At 40.5% G+C, this 17,188-nt stretch overlaps 1 protein-coding gene across 19 annotated transcripts in view; it reads right to left on the bottom strand.

The window, feature by feature from the left end:
• The window catches only part of ABI2 (abl interactor 2), a 149,383-nt gene that overhangs the window by 26,089 nt on the left and 106,106 nt on the right, over window positions 1-17,188 (bottom strand). For 11 of the 19 annotated variants that reach the window (XM_073646415.1, XM_073646410.1, XM_073646417.1 and 8 more), the window contains one exon: window positions 9,400-9,504. The exons of the other annotated variants lie outside the window; for them this stretch is intronic. In XM_073646415.1, coding sequence (XP_073502516.1) covers window positions 9,400-9,504 — 105 coding nt within the window. The remainder of the gene's footprint in view (window positions 1-9,399; window positions 9,505-17,188) is intronic. 19 annotated transcript variants of the gene reach the window in all.

The raw sequence follows: 17,188 nt of genomic DNA on the forward strand, positions 1-17,188 counted from the left end.
ATTCGCCCCTTTCGCCATGAAGCCGCTAAAAATTTCTGGTGCAAGCAATTACATTCATAAGTCACCTGCTTAGTGACAGGAAGTGCTCTTGTGTGCAATCTAATTGTCATATGGACTGTCAGTATATACACACCCTTTCTGAAAGGCCACAGAGGCTGCAACACCATTAAGCAAGAGGCACCACTAACCAAACAACTCCATCAAGACCAAGGAAATCTCCAAACAAGTCAGGGACAAAGTTGTTGAGAAGAACAAGTCAGGGTTGGGTTATTAAAAAAAATCCCAATCTCTGATGATCCCCCGATGCACCATCAAATCCATTATCATCAAATGGAAAGAACATGGTACCAGAACAAACCTGCCATCAGAGGGCTGCCCAACAAAACTCTCAACTTGGGCAAGGAGGTCATTAATCAGAAAGGCAACACAGAGACCAAAAGGTAACCCTGAAGGAGCTGCAGAGTTCCCAAGCAGACACTGGAGTGAGTAACTGTCCATACAACCACAAAAAGCTGTACAATCTATAGAGGTGGCCTTTATGGAAGAGTAGGCAGAAAAAAGACTTTACTTACAATTTTTGTGTGTAAGCTTTGTTTTGAGTTTGCCAAAAGAGATGTGGGAGACTCCCCAAATGTATAGAGGAAGGTGATGTGGTCAGATGAGATCAAAATTTAACTTTTTGTTCACCAACGTAAACGCTATGTCACAAACACAGCTCATCACCCTAAGAACACCATCCCCACAGTGAAACATGGTGGTGGAAGAATCATGCTGTGGGGATGTTTTTCGGCAGCAGGGACAGGAAAAATGGTCTAAGTCGAGAGCAAGATGGATGGTGCAAAATACAGGGATATTTGTGAGAGCAAATCTGTTTCAGTCTGTCTGTGATTTGAGACCAGACAATAACCCAAAGCATACAGTTAAAGCAAAACTCGAGTGGTTTAAAGGGAAACGTGTAAATGTTTTGTAGTGGCCTAGTGAAAGCTTAGATCTTAATCCAATTTAGAGTCTGTGGTCAAACTTGAAGATTGCTGTTCACCAGAGGAAACCATCTAACTTGAAGGAGCTGGAGCACTTTTGCCTTGAAGAATGGGCATAAATCTCAGTGGCAAGATAAGAAAAACTCAAAGACTTATTTAAAACGACTTTCAGCTGTAATTGCCACAAAGGGAGGCTCTACAAAGTACTAATTTTAGGGGGGAGAATAGTTATGCACACTGAAGTTTTCAGTTATTTGTCTTCTGTTGTTTTCTTCACAATAAAAAGAAAACCAAATGTTCATAGTTGTAGGTATGTTCTGTACATGAACTGATGCAATCCCTAAAAAAAAAGTGAAATTCCAAGTTGTGAGGTAACGAAACACGAAATGTTTCACAAGCCACTGTATGTCCCAAAGTATCTAATATGCATGGTCTTACTCTCTCTTCATCTATTGAATAAAATGCTGGATTTCACTCTGTACACCGCTGTATTAAATTTGAGTCCTATTACATGGTTCTGCTTGCACAGTCTGCATGTCACCTCCAGGCATGTACAGTTGACTAGGTTAACATAAGGAAAGTGCTGTGACGGCAGCTTTTCAAGGCAAAGCGGATGCCCTTGACAACTACCACTTTCTGACAATTAGCATTCAACATATTGAGACTGAAGAGACATTATTTCTGCTACAACACTTTGGAAATGATAAATTCAGTATATCACAAATCTTCTCTTTTTCACAGGTTTATACTAATAATGCTATATCAGTTTAAGGACGCAGTGTTCTCCCTTTACATAAAAATACATATTTATCGGAAAAACATTTTTCCATGATTTTTACGTAGATGCAAATGATATGAAAAAGTGGTATAAGTATTTTCACAGCTGTAAACAAAGTTTTGACATGTAAAAGGAACCTGTCATCTGAGACATGCTTCACAGTCAGCGGACAGCAGGAATCAGATCCTGACAGCATGATTGCATCCAGGTACATTTTTCTCTGAAGCACTTCATCTTCAGAGAGGATATACTTTAAAGGTCCGGCCGGAGACAGTCCATCTCCTCTCAGCGCTGCTGCAAGTCTCTTCTTATGCGCACACACAATGGAGAGACCTGTCAATCATCTACACTGGGAAGACCTGGTCAGGGGAGATGCCAGACTAATCTCATCTTAGGCTAAAGTACCTATGGTTTCAGAGAAAATTTGATTTAAACATCTGTTTGGAGACCACAGCTGGAGACGAGACTACTCCAGCATCATCTCCAGCAATGCTATAGCTGATTGACACGTCTTTCCTTGGTCAGGTCTTCTCAGTGTTGTTGCAGGTGATTGACAGGGTCTCTCTTTATGCACATATGAGGGAGAGACCTGTCAATTACTTATAGCAGCGCTGGGAAGAGCCGGCTGGGGAAGATGTCTCACTAGTCTCATTCTTGACTTTGGTCCCCCCCTGCAGAATGTTTAAAGTATACATTCTCTGAAACAATAGAGTGTTTTAGAATAAAAAATATACCAAGTACAATAGTGCAGCTTGGACCAAATTCGGTGGGCAGCATGAATCAGATGAGAGGTTCTCTTTAAAATGTATCTGTCATTTCAAGTAACTTTTCAGAATTAGCTGTTGTGTATACATGAGAAATAAAGTTTTTTTTCTGAACATTATAGCTGGTGTACTACATTTTTTACTCAACAGCCTCTTTTTAATTTTTAGTTCTCTGAGCTAGTGGATAGAGACTAGTTTAGTATGATGTTTCCCAACAAAATACACAAACAAATGGATTCCAGTTCTTCTTTCTAAGTGTAGGATATGTTCAAGAGCAGTAGCAGCCGCATTGAGAACATCATAGAGCAGCACTGAGCAGTGTAGCTGTGAACACAGCTCTCGGATAAGCCTAATCACTCACTAGGGACAGCCTTTGCATGTTTTCTCACTTCGATCCTCCTCACTCTTCCCCATAGGCTTTAATAACTAGTAGTACCAACAGCTCACACTGTTCTGGCAACCTGTCTTTCTTCCACAAAGATGGCTTTGAGTTGTTTTTCAGAGTGAATGATGAGTTTACAAGGTTGTGGAAAATTAAGCTTTTTCTCTGAGGAGATATAGTACAAAGTTTATTATTGAGTTATTTACGCAAAGTTAGGGAGTCAACCTCAAATTGGTGAATTATGCATAAAAAACCCCCATTATGATTTCTATTTTAATCTGTAGATATGAGATTAGTGAACAAGGATGTAAATGTATGATTTCACAATAACCATGTGGAGGAGTTGTGACCTGCAGGTGCCAACCACGCTTATGCTTGATCCCATAGTTTATTTGTGCAGTTATTTTTAAAACCAGACATAATTGCATAATTACAACATGTGATTTATAACACATTGGTCTGCGACATATTAAGTAACCTGAAAACAGCACACTGAGCAAACACATTGCCCAGTGGATGATATTAAATCTGGGGCAACTTTGGTTGCAACGTCTGTCATGCAACTAAAGTTTGCCAGTTGTCGCTCCTACATCGCAGTGCAATACAACTGAATGGGTCGCATTGTGATACCAAAAGTACTACAAGCACATTGTAAAAAATCTGATGCAGTTAGACTTCTTGCAACTTGCTTGTTGCAGTCACAGTACCCTCGGGGTCACAATTGCCTTGCGCTACGAGGTAGCAGCGGCATTTCACAAACGTTTGTCACACGACAAGTGTAGCCGCAGCCTAATGGCGACAAACACAGAACATGCTACAATTGTCCGATCAACACACAAGAGCAGTATTCAGTGTCCTGCCGGTCATTGGAAATATTCTACAAGTATGTTGTCAGACACATTTAATTTTACCCTCCCTACAATGCTTTTGGTTGGTGAGTTAACGTTATCAGATTTCAGCATAGTGCCTAGTAAAAAGACATAGACCCCGATTCATCAAGACACACGTTTTTCACGCTGGTCTTGATAAGGGGGCATGCCGAAGACAGACCTCCCTCTCCTGATCCATTAAGAGCGTCTGACAAGTGCTGTGTGCCTCTATGTGTGCCTCACATGAAATCTTACTCCAGTCAGGGATTGGAGTAAGATTAGTGGCATAAGGAGGCCTTACCGAGCAAGCATAGAATTTATTAATGGTGCATGGGACTTGGGCACTGTATTAAATTAGTTGGTCCAGCAGTAATGTCATATACAGTACATAAAATATAAAGGGGTATGTCCTGGTAACAGTAGGCATCCATATCATCAACCAAATCTAACTTTTTCTTTTGGAACTAAAAAAGTATACATGTGAAACAACTACATCACTACCTAAACTCTGCTCATAGTTCTGTTGAAGTGTATTTATGCTGTGTTATAAGCCAGGTAGAGTATCAGACATCATGACGGACCCCATTATAGTCAGAAACAGATTTCTGACACGTCAAAGATTTGCACATGTAAACAGAGCTTTAAGGAGGCAGTCAGTGTTCATAGCAACATTGCTATTTGAGATGTGGAATAAATTAATTAATTTTCAACACGCGAGTGCTGGGACTTGCATTCTTTCCTTGGAATAATATTTCTCCAGGTGCACCACCACATAATCCTGGAGTGCCGACTATACGTCTAGTGTTCATAGTATGCTAATGCTTTAAAATAACAAAATAAGCGATACTTAGCCACTTCCTGTAGCTTCAGTAATAATAATAATAATAATAATCTTTATTTATTTTTTTTTTATATAGCGCTAACATATTCCGCAGCGCTTTACATACATTATCGTTGCTGTCCCCATCGGGGCTCACAATCTAGATTCCCTATCAGTATGTCTTTGGAGTGTGGGAGGAAACCGGAGAACCCGGAGGAAACCCACGCAAACACGGGGAGAACATACAAACTCCTTGCAGTACTATCTTTATGCTGCTCTTTGCAATTTCTTATTGAAATGGCTGCAGCGGTGATGTCCCATCTAGAACACATGATCACTGCAGACAGTCAATGAGCTCTGCGGGCTCAAGGCGCCCTCCTCGGCATCACTGATGACTGGCTGCAGTGGTAACAAGTTGTAAACAGGACATCAGCTCTTCAGTCCTGTAAACAGAGACTATAAATTGAAGAAGAAAGTAACACTTCAAAGAATTGCAAGTTAAATGTTGTATTGACGTTCCCAGGATACGACTTTCGGCTGCAATTCAGTATTTTTGCTTCTGCTGTAACTCAGCCTTGTAAAAGACCGACATACGGCTGAGCGGGGCATCCTGTGAACTTCAATGCATTTAATTTGCAATTATTTGGAGTGCTGCTTTTTTCTTTACGGACTATGTTATAGATGGTTTATGGGGACATTTTTTCCACGCAAGAGTGCACCAAATTCTGTCTTAAAGACGTTAGGTGCTATTCCACCATTTTAGTTTTTACTGTAAATGACAAACTAATTAAAGTGTACAGCAAGCAAGTAATGTTTACTTTGTTTTTTTAAAAACATTACTAGCATTAGCCCAAATTTATAATAAAAACAGACAATTCTCCCTAAAAGGGACATCTGGTTGGGACCTAGATATCACCTAACCACAGGATATATATCCACCAGAATGGGGCACTTCTATCCCCGTTAACATGTAACATGAGTGCACATGCCAGACCACCACTGCATTCATTTATGGGACTGCCAGATCACTGTATCTGGTTACTCTGCCAGACACACAGGGAATGAGTGGAGTGACAGTGCTGCATGTGCACTGTCGTTTTATTCTAACTGGGATAAAACTGGTGATCCTAGTAGTCAGACCCCCATCGATCTAAAAGATACCACATATCGTGTGGATAGGTGATCCCTTTAAATCGGGTCATCTCCCTTTATCTTTCAGCAGTGTTTCTGCATAAAGTACAGAGGTGAAAGTTGAGTTTCCACTGTCAGATGCATAAAACTGAGGGGAGATTGAAAATGAGTGCCTGCAGTAAGAAACGCTGGGAGAAGAGATAAAAAAAGAAAGATTTAAAGGCAATGAAATAAATAACACACATGAGCTGATTATTCCATCAAAGAACACAATATATTTGTTAGGCAGATGGTGGTGTTGGGAGAGGGGCGATTTGCTTTATTTAGATGACCTAATCTGCACATATACAGAACTTCTGTATGGATGTTAATGTGGAAGCAGCACAACCACATGGGTACTAATGCAAAGACAATCTTCATAATGCTGAGTGGGCCCTTTGTGGCACTGTAGCATGGGCACTAAGCAGTAATACTGGAGGGAATGACTTGTGTAGTACCACTATGGTTCACGATTAGCTCTGCTGACACTAGAATGGGCATCAATTCGTTGGCATAATTTCCTAACAAAGTTCGGTTACATGAAGGTAATGTGGTATAACTACATGTGTACTGAATGGCCAATTTCGTGGTGAGCATGCTAAACAGGCCACATCATGGAACAGGTCCTGCAGACCAGAATCAAATTTAGTCTTTTTATTTATTTTTTAAAGTTTTCCTCTCCATTGCAGAGATAATACAGCTTGGAAAGTTTGGATAATTTATGATAAACACAACAGGGCATTACCAGAGATTCTTCTCTGGAGGCGTGTACTTTTCCCCCAGTCTCCCAGATTGGCCTCGTTGGCCAATCATAAGCAGGAGGTGTCATGCAGGGGGGAAAAGAAAAAAAAAAAAGATCAAGCCCCCAAAAGGTCAGAAGAACATGCTCTCTACTGTGAAATGTACCGACTGACAGCCCTGATCTCTGCACCTAGTGTAGTGTATATAGTACAGCAGAGCTGAGTGTCATTCTAAACACCTCTTGTAGCTTTCATTTCACAGCAGTCAGTGTGGGGGGAGGGGTAATACAGCAAAGCACAGTGTGATTATTCTTTTATCTTTCATGTTACAACAGTCAGTGTAGGGGAAGTGAGTTAAGTTCTGCAACAATCTCTGGTAACGCTCAGTTGGGTTTATCATTAATTATAACCTAAACTTTACAAGCTAATATCTCTACAATGGAGAGGAGAAATAAAAAAAATAAATGTTTTATTCAGCTCTGCAGCCACTATTCCATGATGTGGCCAGTTTAACATGTTACAACTAGTGAAAGGTTGCTCTTTAAATACAGCATTCCTCAGTGTGCTGAGGGTATGCTAACTGGATGGTAGCAAGTTAGGACACACATTACATGGTTGACCATTCATTTTTATGGCTGCCAAGTAATAAAGTTTAATCAAGTCAGACCTGTGCCGATCAACTGATCGCAGTACTGGTTTTTATTCAAAAGGCACTGTGCTCATTAGACATCCACGTTATTGCACACATTTGAAACTCATACAAAATATTTCAACGGAGTATCTGAAATCTAAGGAACTATAAACAGAAAGCAGCCCCTTTCATTACCTGAATAGCAAATTAGTCTAAATGTTCATTAGCTACCACTCATCCAAATTAGCATTTTTGGCTTTAGTAAAGGCAATTTATATGGTATTCCTACACTCTTAAGGCAGCACTCCAGGGTTTTCTTTCTTTTATTTCACAGCTGGAGGGGTGCTTTAAATGTCATTCCCCTGCCCCCTGTCTCATACTCATCTGCTGTCGCCTTCATCCTTTTTCAGAGTCGGTCTCAGGCAAAAAGTGACCTGCCGGGCAGCTCCAGTTTTCATGGAGCAGCGCGGAGGTCACTTTTCAATACAAGTCGTTCTGGCCTCGTTCTGGCTCTCATAGACTTGCACTGTGAGTTTGTGAAGTAGCTTCTGACTTCCGACCAGTCAGAAGCTGAGCTCAAAACATGGCACCGAAGAACGGTGAAGACACAGGAGGGCGACTATATGACCAGGGGCAGGGGACTTAAATTTAAAGCGCCATCCCAGCGGTGAAAACACAACAAAGCAGGAGTGGTGCTTTAAAGGGGTTCTCCACTACTATTGATAATGTGCCAATGTATTTTTATGGTAGAAATAAGTTTATTTGTAAATACCTTATGCTGCTGTTCTTGCCTGTGAGCGGCGCTATCACTGGCCGCTCACAGGCATCACGTGACCCCCGGCTGCAGCTGGCACTTCCTTCCGCTGATGTCACATCAAGTGAGGCAGTGACATCAGTGACGCGGTCCCTGCGGTGGATGCTGGGCTGTGGGCGAGGTTACCCCACACGTCACACCCAGCATCCACCGTGCGCTTTCCCATTGAATGAGGAGATGGAGAGCGCCCGGTGGATGCCGGGTGTGACGAGCAGGGTAACCTCGCCCACAGCCCATCGCTCACCATGGAGCGCTGAGTCACTCCTGGCTGCAGCCAGAATTTGACATGACATCAGCGGATGTCAGAGCCGGCTGCAGCTGGGGGTCACGTGATGCCTGTGAGCGGCCAGTGATAGCGCCACTCACAGGCAAGAACAGCAGCACAAGGTATTTACAAAGAAACTTCTTTCCACCATAAAAATACATTGGCACATTATCAATAGTAATGGACAACCTCTTTAAAGAAAGCAGGGTTTAAGGTCCCTGTATGTCATAGGGTCTCTGTACAATGCTGTAAGTATAACACATAAATCCTTATGTTGCCACATTTTCCACAAAATGGGCCGATTCATCTAGAGCGGTGCTGTTCATGTTGGTCTTAATGAGGGGGCGAGCTTGAGTCAGACATTTCTGATTCATGAGGGGGTACATGCCACTTCATAAATCTGGAGCGTCTGACGAGTGGCGTGCACCTCTGTGCGCTATGCCAGAAATCTCACCCTAGTCAGGGACAGAACGCCACAGGTCGCCATAAATTAGATGAGCTGTGGTGTCACGCCCCCGTCCCGCCGCAGCTCTGCCCATTTTGGCAGAGCTGGGAGAAACTGCAGTGAAACCGCTAAAAGTCACAAAGTTTAAGCACAACTCTGAGATGTACCTAAATTTTGCAACTTTTTAAAGCTTTTATGCCTGAATTTGGCCATGAAAGCTTTGATGAATTGGCCCTATGTTCCTTAATATATTGACTATTTAGCTGACCTTTCAAGTCTTGTAACAGCACTAATTTGGCCCACTATGCATCATTATAGTCTCTAAATATCAGCATGCTATTCATACAGCCAAACGTTTTTTCTCTTATTTGGCTTCAGCTACCCTACCTTTTTTCAGTATACATTTTGAACCTGGGCTAAAAGAAATATAACAAGTCACCAGGGCTGACGTCAGCAGATTTTGGAATATTGTGAACTGAAGGCTCTTGAATATAAATCTGCAATTTCCACATTCAGAGGCGGCTGTCTCTTCTTGCTTGGTTCGGCTTGTGTAGTGATACAGTCACACATACTGTATCATGTGCCCGACTTACTGCGTAAGCATTTGGTCATTATTTTATTTTACTTTTAGGGTTAGGTTATCACCAGCAATGAAATCAGTGACATAAAACTTAAAAAGCTTAATAACTTATTTTAGATCACACTAGTATTTCAGATGACTGGTCAATAAATCGTACTGACCTAGCACTTTTTTCACCCTCACATTTCTTGCAATTGCTGGCTGCTTCATGTCCCTTTTGTTTACCAGTCTGACAAGCATTCCACAGAAAAGAACAGGTGGTCTATCTGTGAGCCAGAAAGTTAGAGTAATATTAGAGAATTCAGAGATCTAAAGAGGGGTTAACAAAGGTAGAGCAAGACTTAGAAGCCAGACAGAAAATGTAGAATGTAGTGGATGGATACCCTAAAATGAAGGAAAACAAGAAAGGGAATTGTTAAAAAGTGTACAGATCTACAAATCAATGAGAGATTGATTCACTGACAATAAGTACATGGAGGTGTCTGATGACTTTAAGATACACAAAGTCAGTTACTAAGACCATTATAGCAACTTGACGGCTGCATTGCTTCTAAATGTTAGTGGCAACCTCGAGCTCCATACAGCACATCAGTGAATCAAGCCCATAGTAACATTTAGTAGCAAAGTCTATAGGAACATCAGCCACAATGATACTGAAAGTGTTCATGTGGACAAACAGCCTGTGAACGCCACTATTTAGCATTTCAGAAAACCCGTGGGTTTTATGAAATTGATAATTAAATATAAAATAAAGCAATAATAGCAAGAAAAGCATGTGTAAGAGATTATCTTACAATTTCATGTCCTAAGACTATAATAAAATGATGGCAGAAGATTGTTGTTCTACATCTTAGACATTCTATTATTCAGCAACTCTTTAAAGACGACCTATTGCTTGCTCAAAACATTTTCGTTTCATACCTTGTAAAAATCCCTGTGCTCTCCTGATTCAGCCTCTTGTTTTCAGTTTTGTTCAGCGTCACTCATTTACAGAGATATTCACATTTGATTGTTCTAGAGTGCAGAATGGGAAAACTCTGCTTGGAGATCAACTGGGCGTTTCTTCAGAGTCTTCTCTGGGGGTGTGAGCTTTCACCCCTCCCTCCTAGATGCTGCCAATCAAAGTTCGGCAATTGAACAAGCAAATGCTGTCAAGCTGTGATTGGCAGCATGTGGCAGGGAGCAGTGAAAGCTCACACCCCCAGGAAAAAAAGAAATGCCAAGTTGAACTACAAACAGAGATTTCACATATTCAGTTCCAAAAACAGCAAATGAGTATCTCTGCAATTGAGCAACACAGAGCAAAACAGAAAAAAACAGCAGAATCAGGGGAGCACAAGGATTTTTAGAAGGACTGAACTCAATTTTTTTGAGCAAGTGAGAAGTCCTCATGGAAAGTGAGTGCCACTCCAATATCATGGTATAGGCTCAAGAAACAAAATTCTATGAACCGTTTGTTTAGTATATCTGAGACCATTTCTATTTGGTCTTACTGAAAAATAAAAATTGAAATGAAAACAAGACAGAAAGAGAGAAGGACAGGTATGGGAGTGGTAAAGGAACAGTGGTACAGTCGGCATGCAGGGTTTTAGGTCAAAGCACTCCTAAAGACTATAGTCTTCAAGGAAAATTTTTCACATGGCACAGTGATGTCATTGACAGAGTGGTAAAGTGGTGCTTTAGTCAAGCAGATTTAGTGAGGACACTGGAGGGTAAGATACCACTATACACAATGGAATTCTAATAAGTGATGGTATCCACCAGCAATAATCTAAATGTGTATGGGTGACTAACCAAAAAGATAAGGTAGTCAAATACAAGGGGAAATGTTATAAGGTCTATGTAAAGGGAAGGATTGCAAGGAGATTTTCCAACTGGACGGATAATCTTGTATGATATAAAGCACTTCTCAGAATTTTCATTTTTTTCTAATGCATGACCCAATTATTATATAGGGCCAAGAAATAGTGGCCCCTATATGACCAAGAATAATAAACATATAGTAACTTCAGCTACTGAAGGCTCTACTAGCAAGTGCTAAGGCAGAAGAAAGACGTGCATTATAGCCTACTGGCTATCCTCATCTCTACGGAGTGAAGACAATAAACTTTGGCTAATACACCAAAATTCTACTTAACCATTTAAAGGAAATGTCACATGATTCATGTTACCCGAATCAAGTGACTAGTCACAGAGGTAGTCCCTGCCTGCTTCTCCCCAACGCTCAGCTAGATTAATGGGTCTCTCAATATACGCTAATAGAGAATAGGTTTCTCCTTGCCTGCTCAGATAGACTGCCACATCTCTCCCTAAGTATATGTTTTACTCTAAAACACAGCAGCAATTAAGAGTAACACATTGATGTTTGCAATGCAGACTCGAGTCAGTCTTGGATTTATGGTGCCCGTGGTTTGAGCAGCAAGAATTATGTGACTGGATGCTTTTAAACAAAGGATATAAAAAAAAAACTTCATCTAAAAGTAATGGTGAATTCTAGCATTTTTGGAGAGACAAAAATGGCAATAAATGACACTTTGGTGTAATACTCTCTTGGCCCTTCCAAGCTGGAAAGTTGGAAATTTGTATCTACAAAGCAACTAGACAATGTCTTTACAAAAATCAGTAGAAAGGTCAGCAATATTGACAAAAGGATCAGGCCTCCAAGTAGCTTCCAAGCAGTTAAAAGCTTGCTAGAAAAGTTCTCACCAATTAATGCCACCACTATAATACAGCCAAAGTACATAGCCTCACAGAGAAGAACCAACGTATCATACACTGGATACAGGAATGGGTTCAACAGAAGGATTAAAGGGTTACTTAAGACACATCTAGAAATGGTAACAGTCTTCCCATTTCTAGTACCTAAAGATGAAATGACTGACAAATACCGATTTTAAACTTTAGTTCGGAGGGGCAGGTGAATTGAATTTGTGTGCATATTGTATATACTTCACACATATTCATACATGCATATCCCAGTACACATGCAGAACAGGCAAGGTGAGTGAAAAAAAATCATAGCATTCATAAATCTGATCGCATGCCCAGTTGGGAATTAATCAAGTTCACAGTGCACAGAGAGCATGCAGCATTTTAAGGAGCAGACAACTTCCCTTGTGATTGGCACAAATACAGTGCATTGTGAAGTATTTGCCCCCCTTGAACTTTTCTACCTTTTGCCACATTTCTGGCTTCAAACAAAGATATAAAATTCTAATTTTTGGGGGAAGAATCAACAAGTGGGACACAATCATGAAATGGAACGAAATTTATTGGATATTTTAAATTTTTTTAACAAATTCAAAACTGAAAAGTGGGGCGTGCAATATTATTCAGCCCCTTTACTTTCAGTGCAGAAAATTCACTCCAGAAGTTCAGTGAGGATCTATGAATGATCCAATATTGTCCTAAATGACTGGTAATGATAACTAGAATCCACCTGTGTGTAATCAAGTCTCCGTATAAATGCACCTGCTGTGTGATAGTCTCAGGGTTCTGTTTCAAGTGCAGAGAGCATCATGAACACCAAGGAACACACCAGGCAGGTCCGAGATACTGTTGTGGTGAAGTTTAAAGCCGGATTTGGATACAAAAAGATTTCCCAAGTTTTAAACATCTCAAGGAGCACTGTGCAAGCGATCATATTGAAATGGAAGGAGTATCAGACCACTGCAAATCTACCAAGACCCGGCTGTCTCTCTAAACTTTCATCTCGAACAAGGAGAAGACTGATCAGATATGCAGCCAAAAGGCCCATGATCACTCTGGATGAACTGCAGAGATCTACAGCTGAGGTGGGAGAGTCTGTCCATAGGACAACAATCAGTCGTACACTGCACAAATCTGGCCTTCATGGAAGAGTGGCAAGAAGAAAGCTATTTCTCAAAGATATCCATAAAAAGTCTTGTTTGAAGTTTGCCACAAGCCACCTGGGAGACACACCAAACATGAGGAATAAGGTGCTCTGGTCAGATGAAACCAAAATCAAACTTTTTGGCCACAATGCAAAACGATATGTTTGGCGTAAAAGCAACACAGCTCATCACCCTTAAAACACCATCCCACTGTCAAACATGGTGGTGGCAGCATCATGGTTTTTGGCCTGCTTTTTTTCAGCAGGGACAGGGAAGATGGTTAAAATTGATGGGTAGATGGACGGAGCCATATACAGGACCATTCTGGAAGAAAACCTGTTGGAGTCTGCAAAAGACCTGAGACTGGGACGGAGATTTATCTTCCAACCAGACAATGATCCCAAACATAAAGCAAAATCTACAATGGAATGGTTAAAAAATAAACGTATCCAAGTGTTAGAATGGCCAAGTCAAAGTCCAGACCTGAATCCAATCGAGAATCTGTGGAGAGAGCTGAAAACTGCTGTTCACAAACGCCCTCTATCCAACCTCAATGAGCTCGAGCTGTTTTGCAAGGAAGAATGGGCAACAATTTCAGCCTCTCGATGTGCAAACCTGATAGAGACATACCCCAAGCGACTTGCAGCTGTAATCGCAGCAAAAGGTGGCGCTACAAAGTATTAACTCAAGGGGGCCGAATAATATTGCACGCCCCACTTTTCAGTTTTGAATTTGTTAAAAAAGGTTAAAATATCCAATAAATTTCTTTCCAGCTCACGATTGTGTCCCACTTGTTGTTGATTCTTCCCAAAAAAATTAGAATTTTATATGTTTATGTTTGAAGCCAGAAATGTGGCAAAAGGTAGAAAAGTTCAAGGGGGCCAAATACTTTCGCAATGCACTGTAAATACCTAATGCCAATGCTTATAGGAAAGCCATAAGGCACTGCATCCCCAATCCAGAAGAATAACAGCAAGTTTTACAGTGATATTTAACTTTACTTAGGAGTTAATATTTAAAAAAAACACAAGTAATACCTATGTTGTAAATTCAAACACATATGGTACTGTCAGAGAGAACACACAGGCATCTGCCAAATGAGGGAGATGTAAATGAAGAGAGATCATGATACAAGCTGTCAGACAGAGAAACAGGATCAGTGAGGAGAATAAGACAGCAGTATATGACATCTCAGCAAGATATGGCACAATTGCAACGTTGTTAATATTTTTCAGCTCAGTCATGCGTGGTTCACCAACCTCACAGAAAGACAGCTACTGGACACTTTCTTAGCTCGTTAACTCAAGACCGTGGAAGAGACTAGTTCAGTATTTGACATTACAGGGCTTTTCTGTGATTTTAATGAGTCTCTCCTAGAGTAGGGAATGTCATAACATAAACAGCACTTATCTGACATCTGCATGTACAGCACATGACCACTGAGGCCAGTGATTGCTTGCAGCGGTCAGTTGACTATAGGATGGGACTTTACTGCACAACAGGTGACGCTGGCGTGGCAGGGGCTTCGAGGAGTATGCAACTGCTATTTATTTTAGAACATTTCCTACTGAAGGAAAGGTGTTTTGTACCTTTTTATGAAACTTTTCCTTAGGTGTCTGTAAAGATCCACATCAATGTATGACTTTAAATAACTTTTTCACTTGTCAAGCAACTGCGAGCATAAAGAAAACAAAAAAAGCGGGGACGACAGCTGTCTAAAGAGAAAAAAAAGTGTCTAGTCCTGTTAATTGCCCTAACTTCATGCTTCCACTTAAAAGGAATCTGTCAGCAGCATGAGATAGGGACAGAGACCCTGATTCCAGCGTTGTATCACTTAGTTTACTGGGTGCAGCAGTTATGATGGAGTCACAGATTTCTGTGCTGCAGATCTAGCAGAACTCAGGTGTTGAGTTGTGTATAACCTCACCCAAACCACAGTTTCCTTGGTACATTATTGCTCATTATTGCTGGGGGCAGGGTTGGACTATGGTGCAGGAGGCCAGTTGTTCAGTAATCATAATCTTCTGTTGATAAAACACTGATTGTATTAAAACAGCAGAACACTAATTTCTTTTGTTATTTTGATTGAATAGGCATGGTTCAGATGTCTTTTTGTTGCTCCCTTTTCTTCCTTCCCTGATCTCCCCTTCCCTCCCCCCCCCCCCCCATTCTTCCTCAATTTTTCCTTCCCTTTTTCCTAGTCTTACCCTTTAAATCTTATTGTTCCTTCTGTAATTAGTTGGACTTTACATGTTTTGGTAATACTATGTTGTTTCATTTTGGACTGCTCATTTTGCATATTTCCTACACAAATATGTCATTTCTTCCCCAAATCTTTGCTTATGTAAAAAATACCCCTAAAAAATGACTTCAATGAATCAGCAAAACACAGCCTGGTATAAGTGACAACCCTGTAGGGTCTCTGCTCCCACATTATGATGTTCTCAGATTACATAGCAAGAAACCTAGTGACAGATTCCCTTTAAGTAGGAATTAGTCAAGTGGATTGAATGATCACTTTACATAAAATAATATTTTAATGATACTATTGTGTAATACCTTACCTTATGATTTATCATCTTGTCTATAAGTGACATCTTCAGCAAGACAAGCCTTACAATCTGATGTGTGAAATATGCTTTCCAACCAATACACACAGGACACAAGTTTCATATAATTAAATAATACATATATAAAACAAACTTTGAACTTCAAAAAGTTTAGCAAATTTGATTTTTTTAAATCAAACAGTAAGACTGGCTGCTATAGTTGTCTATGCAGTTCCTCTAATCCAGTGTTTCCCAAACCCCATCCTCACGGCACCCCACAGGTCATGTTTTCAGGATCTCCTTAGTATTGCACAGGTGAGAGAATTCCTGATGCCTTGATGATACTTCAATCACCTGTGTAATACTAAGGAGATCCTGAAAACATGACCTGTGGGGGGCTGTGAGGATGGGGTTTGGGAAACACTGCTCTAATCCATCCTAATGTTTGTCTGTGCTCTACAATAAGGGGCTTTAAAATAGGGGTCCGTGTACAGGTTCAATGACTGATTAGATGTGTATTTGCAAGAAAATCTGCACCAGAAAGTCGAATCAGCGAGTAGATTAGACTCTTTGAAATTGAAAAAATGCTTGAAACAAGTTATTTTACATGTTTTGTTTTTTTTTCAAATTCTCCTACCTTGATCACCCTGAATGCACAAACTAAATTCTGAAATACATTTTCTTTCAATCAAAAAGAGCTGCCTCCATTATTATCAAATCAATAACTTACCCTTCAGTTGTTTAAAAACCTAGAAATGATAAGAATCCTGTAGCTTTTATTGACAGCTCACATTCTTAAATGATTGTTTGGACCTTACAACGTGATTGCACATCCGCATCATTTTATGATTAGTAGAGGTCCAACCTTTGGGACCCCCACAGATCTGGAGAATGAACGAGCACCTTCACTACACATCCCAGCTTCCAGCCACCTATGGAACTGCAGAAGAGGACACAGCGCTACAACAGTGTGGTCCCCTATATTCTCAGGATCAGTGGGGATAAAAGGGATGGGCGAATCTTAGTGATATGCAATCACATTATAAGAAGGGAATACTCCTTTACCACCACAGATTTCATGTCGTGGTCAGAGCAACGATCTATGACACCTCTGGAATATCAACCACAAGGACTAATAGCACAGAAATGCTACTTTAATGGTTTAAGTAATGAACTCTCATTTAGTCATCTTGTAAAATGAATTACATTGAGGAAAATAGCCTTGTTCAGACATCTAGCTATTGACATGGAAAAACAAATATGGGGACTCGAGATCAAATTATTGTTCATTGCAAGAGGCTATGACTAAAGTCAGCTGTCAACATGAATACATCTGTTATATAATATTCTGTCAATGTAACAAAATGCAGCTCCCATCCGTAAGTGTCATAACTTTTACACATTGTTCTTTTTGGTTTTATTCAGTGCTTTCCTACATAATGGGTAGACGGCTTAACCAAGCAATGTAAAGATGTTCCCAGCTGCTGTTATCATTCCCCATCCTTTATAACCTCAGGCCTCTATATATACATCTTATGTTAGTGGAA

This window comes from Phyllobates terribilis, unplaced genomic scaffold (genome assembly GCF_046119375.1).
Source record: "Phyllobates terribilis strain yellow unplaced genomic scaffold, ASM4611937v1 Scaffold_9__5_contigs__length_417890890, whole genome shotgun sequence".
In the NCBI taxonomy this organism is placed as follows: Eukaryota; Metazoa; Chordata; class Amphibia; order Anura; family Dendrobatidae; genus Phyllobates; species Phyllobates terribilis.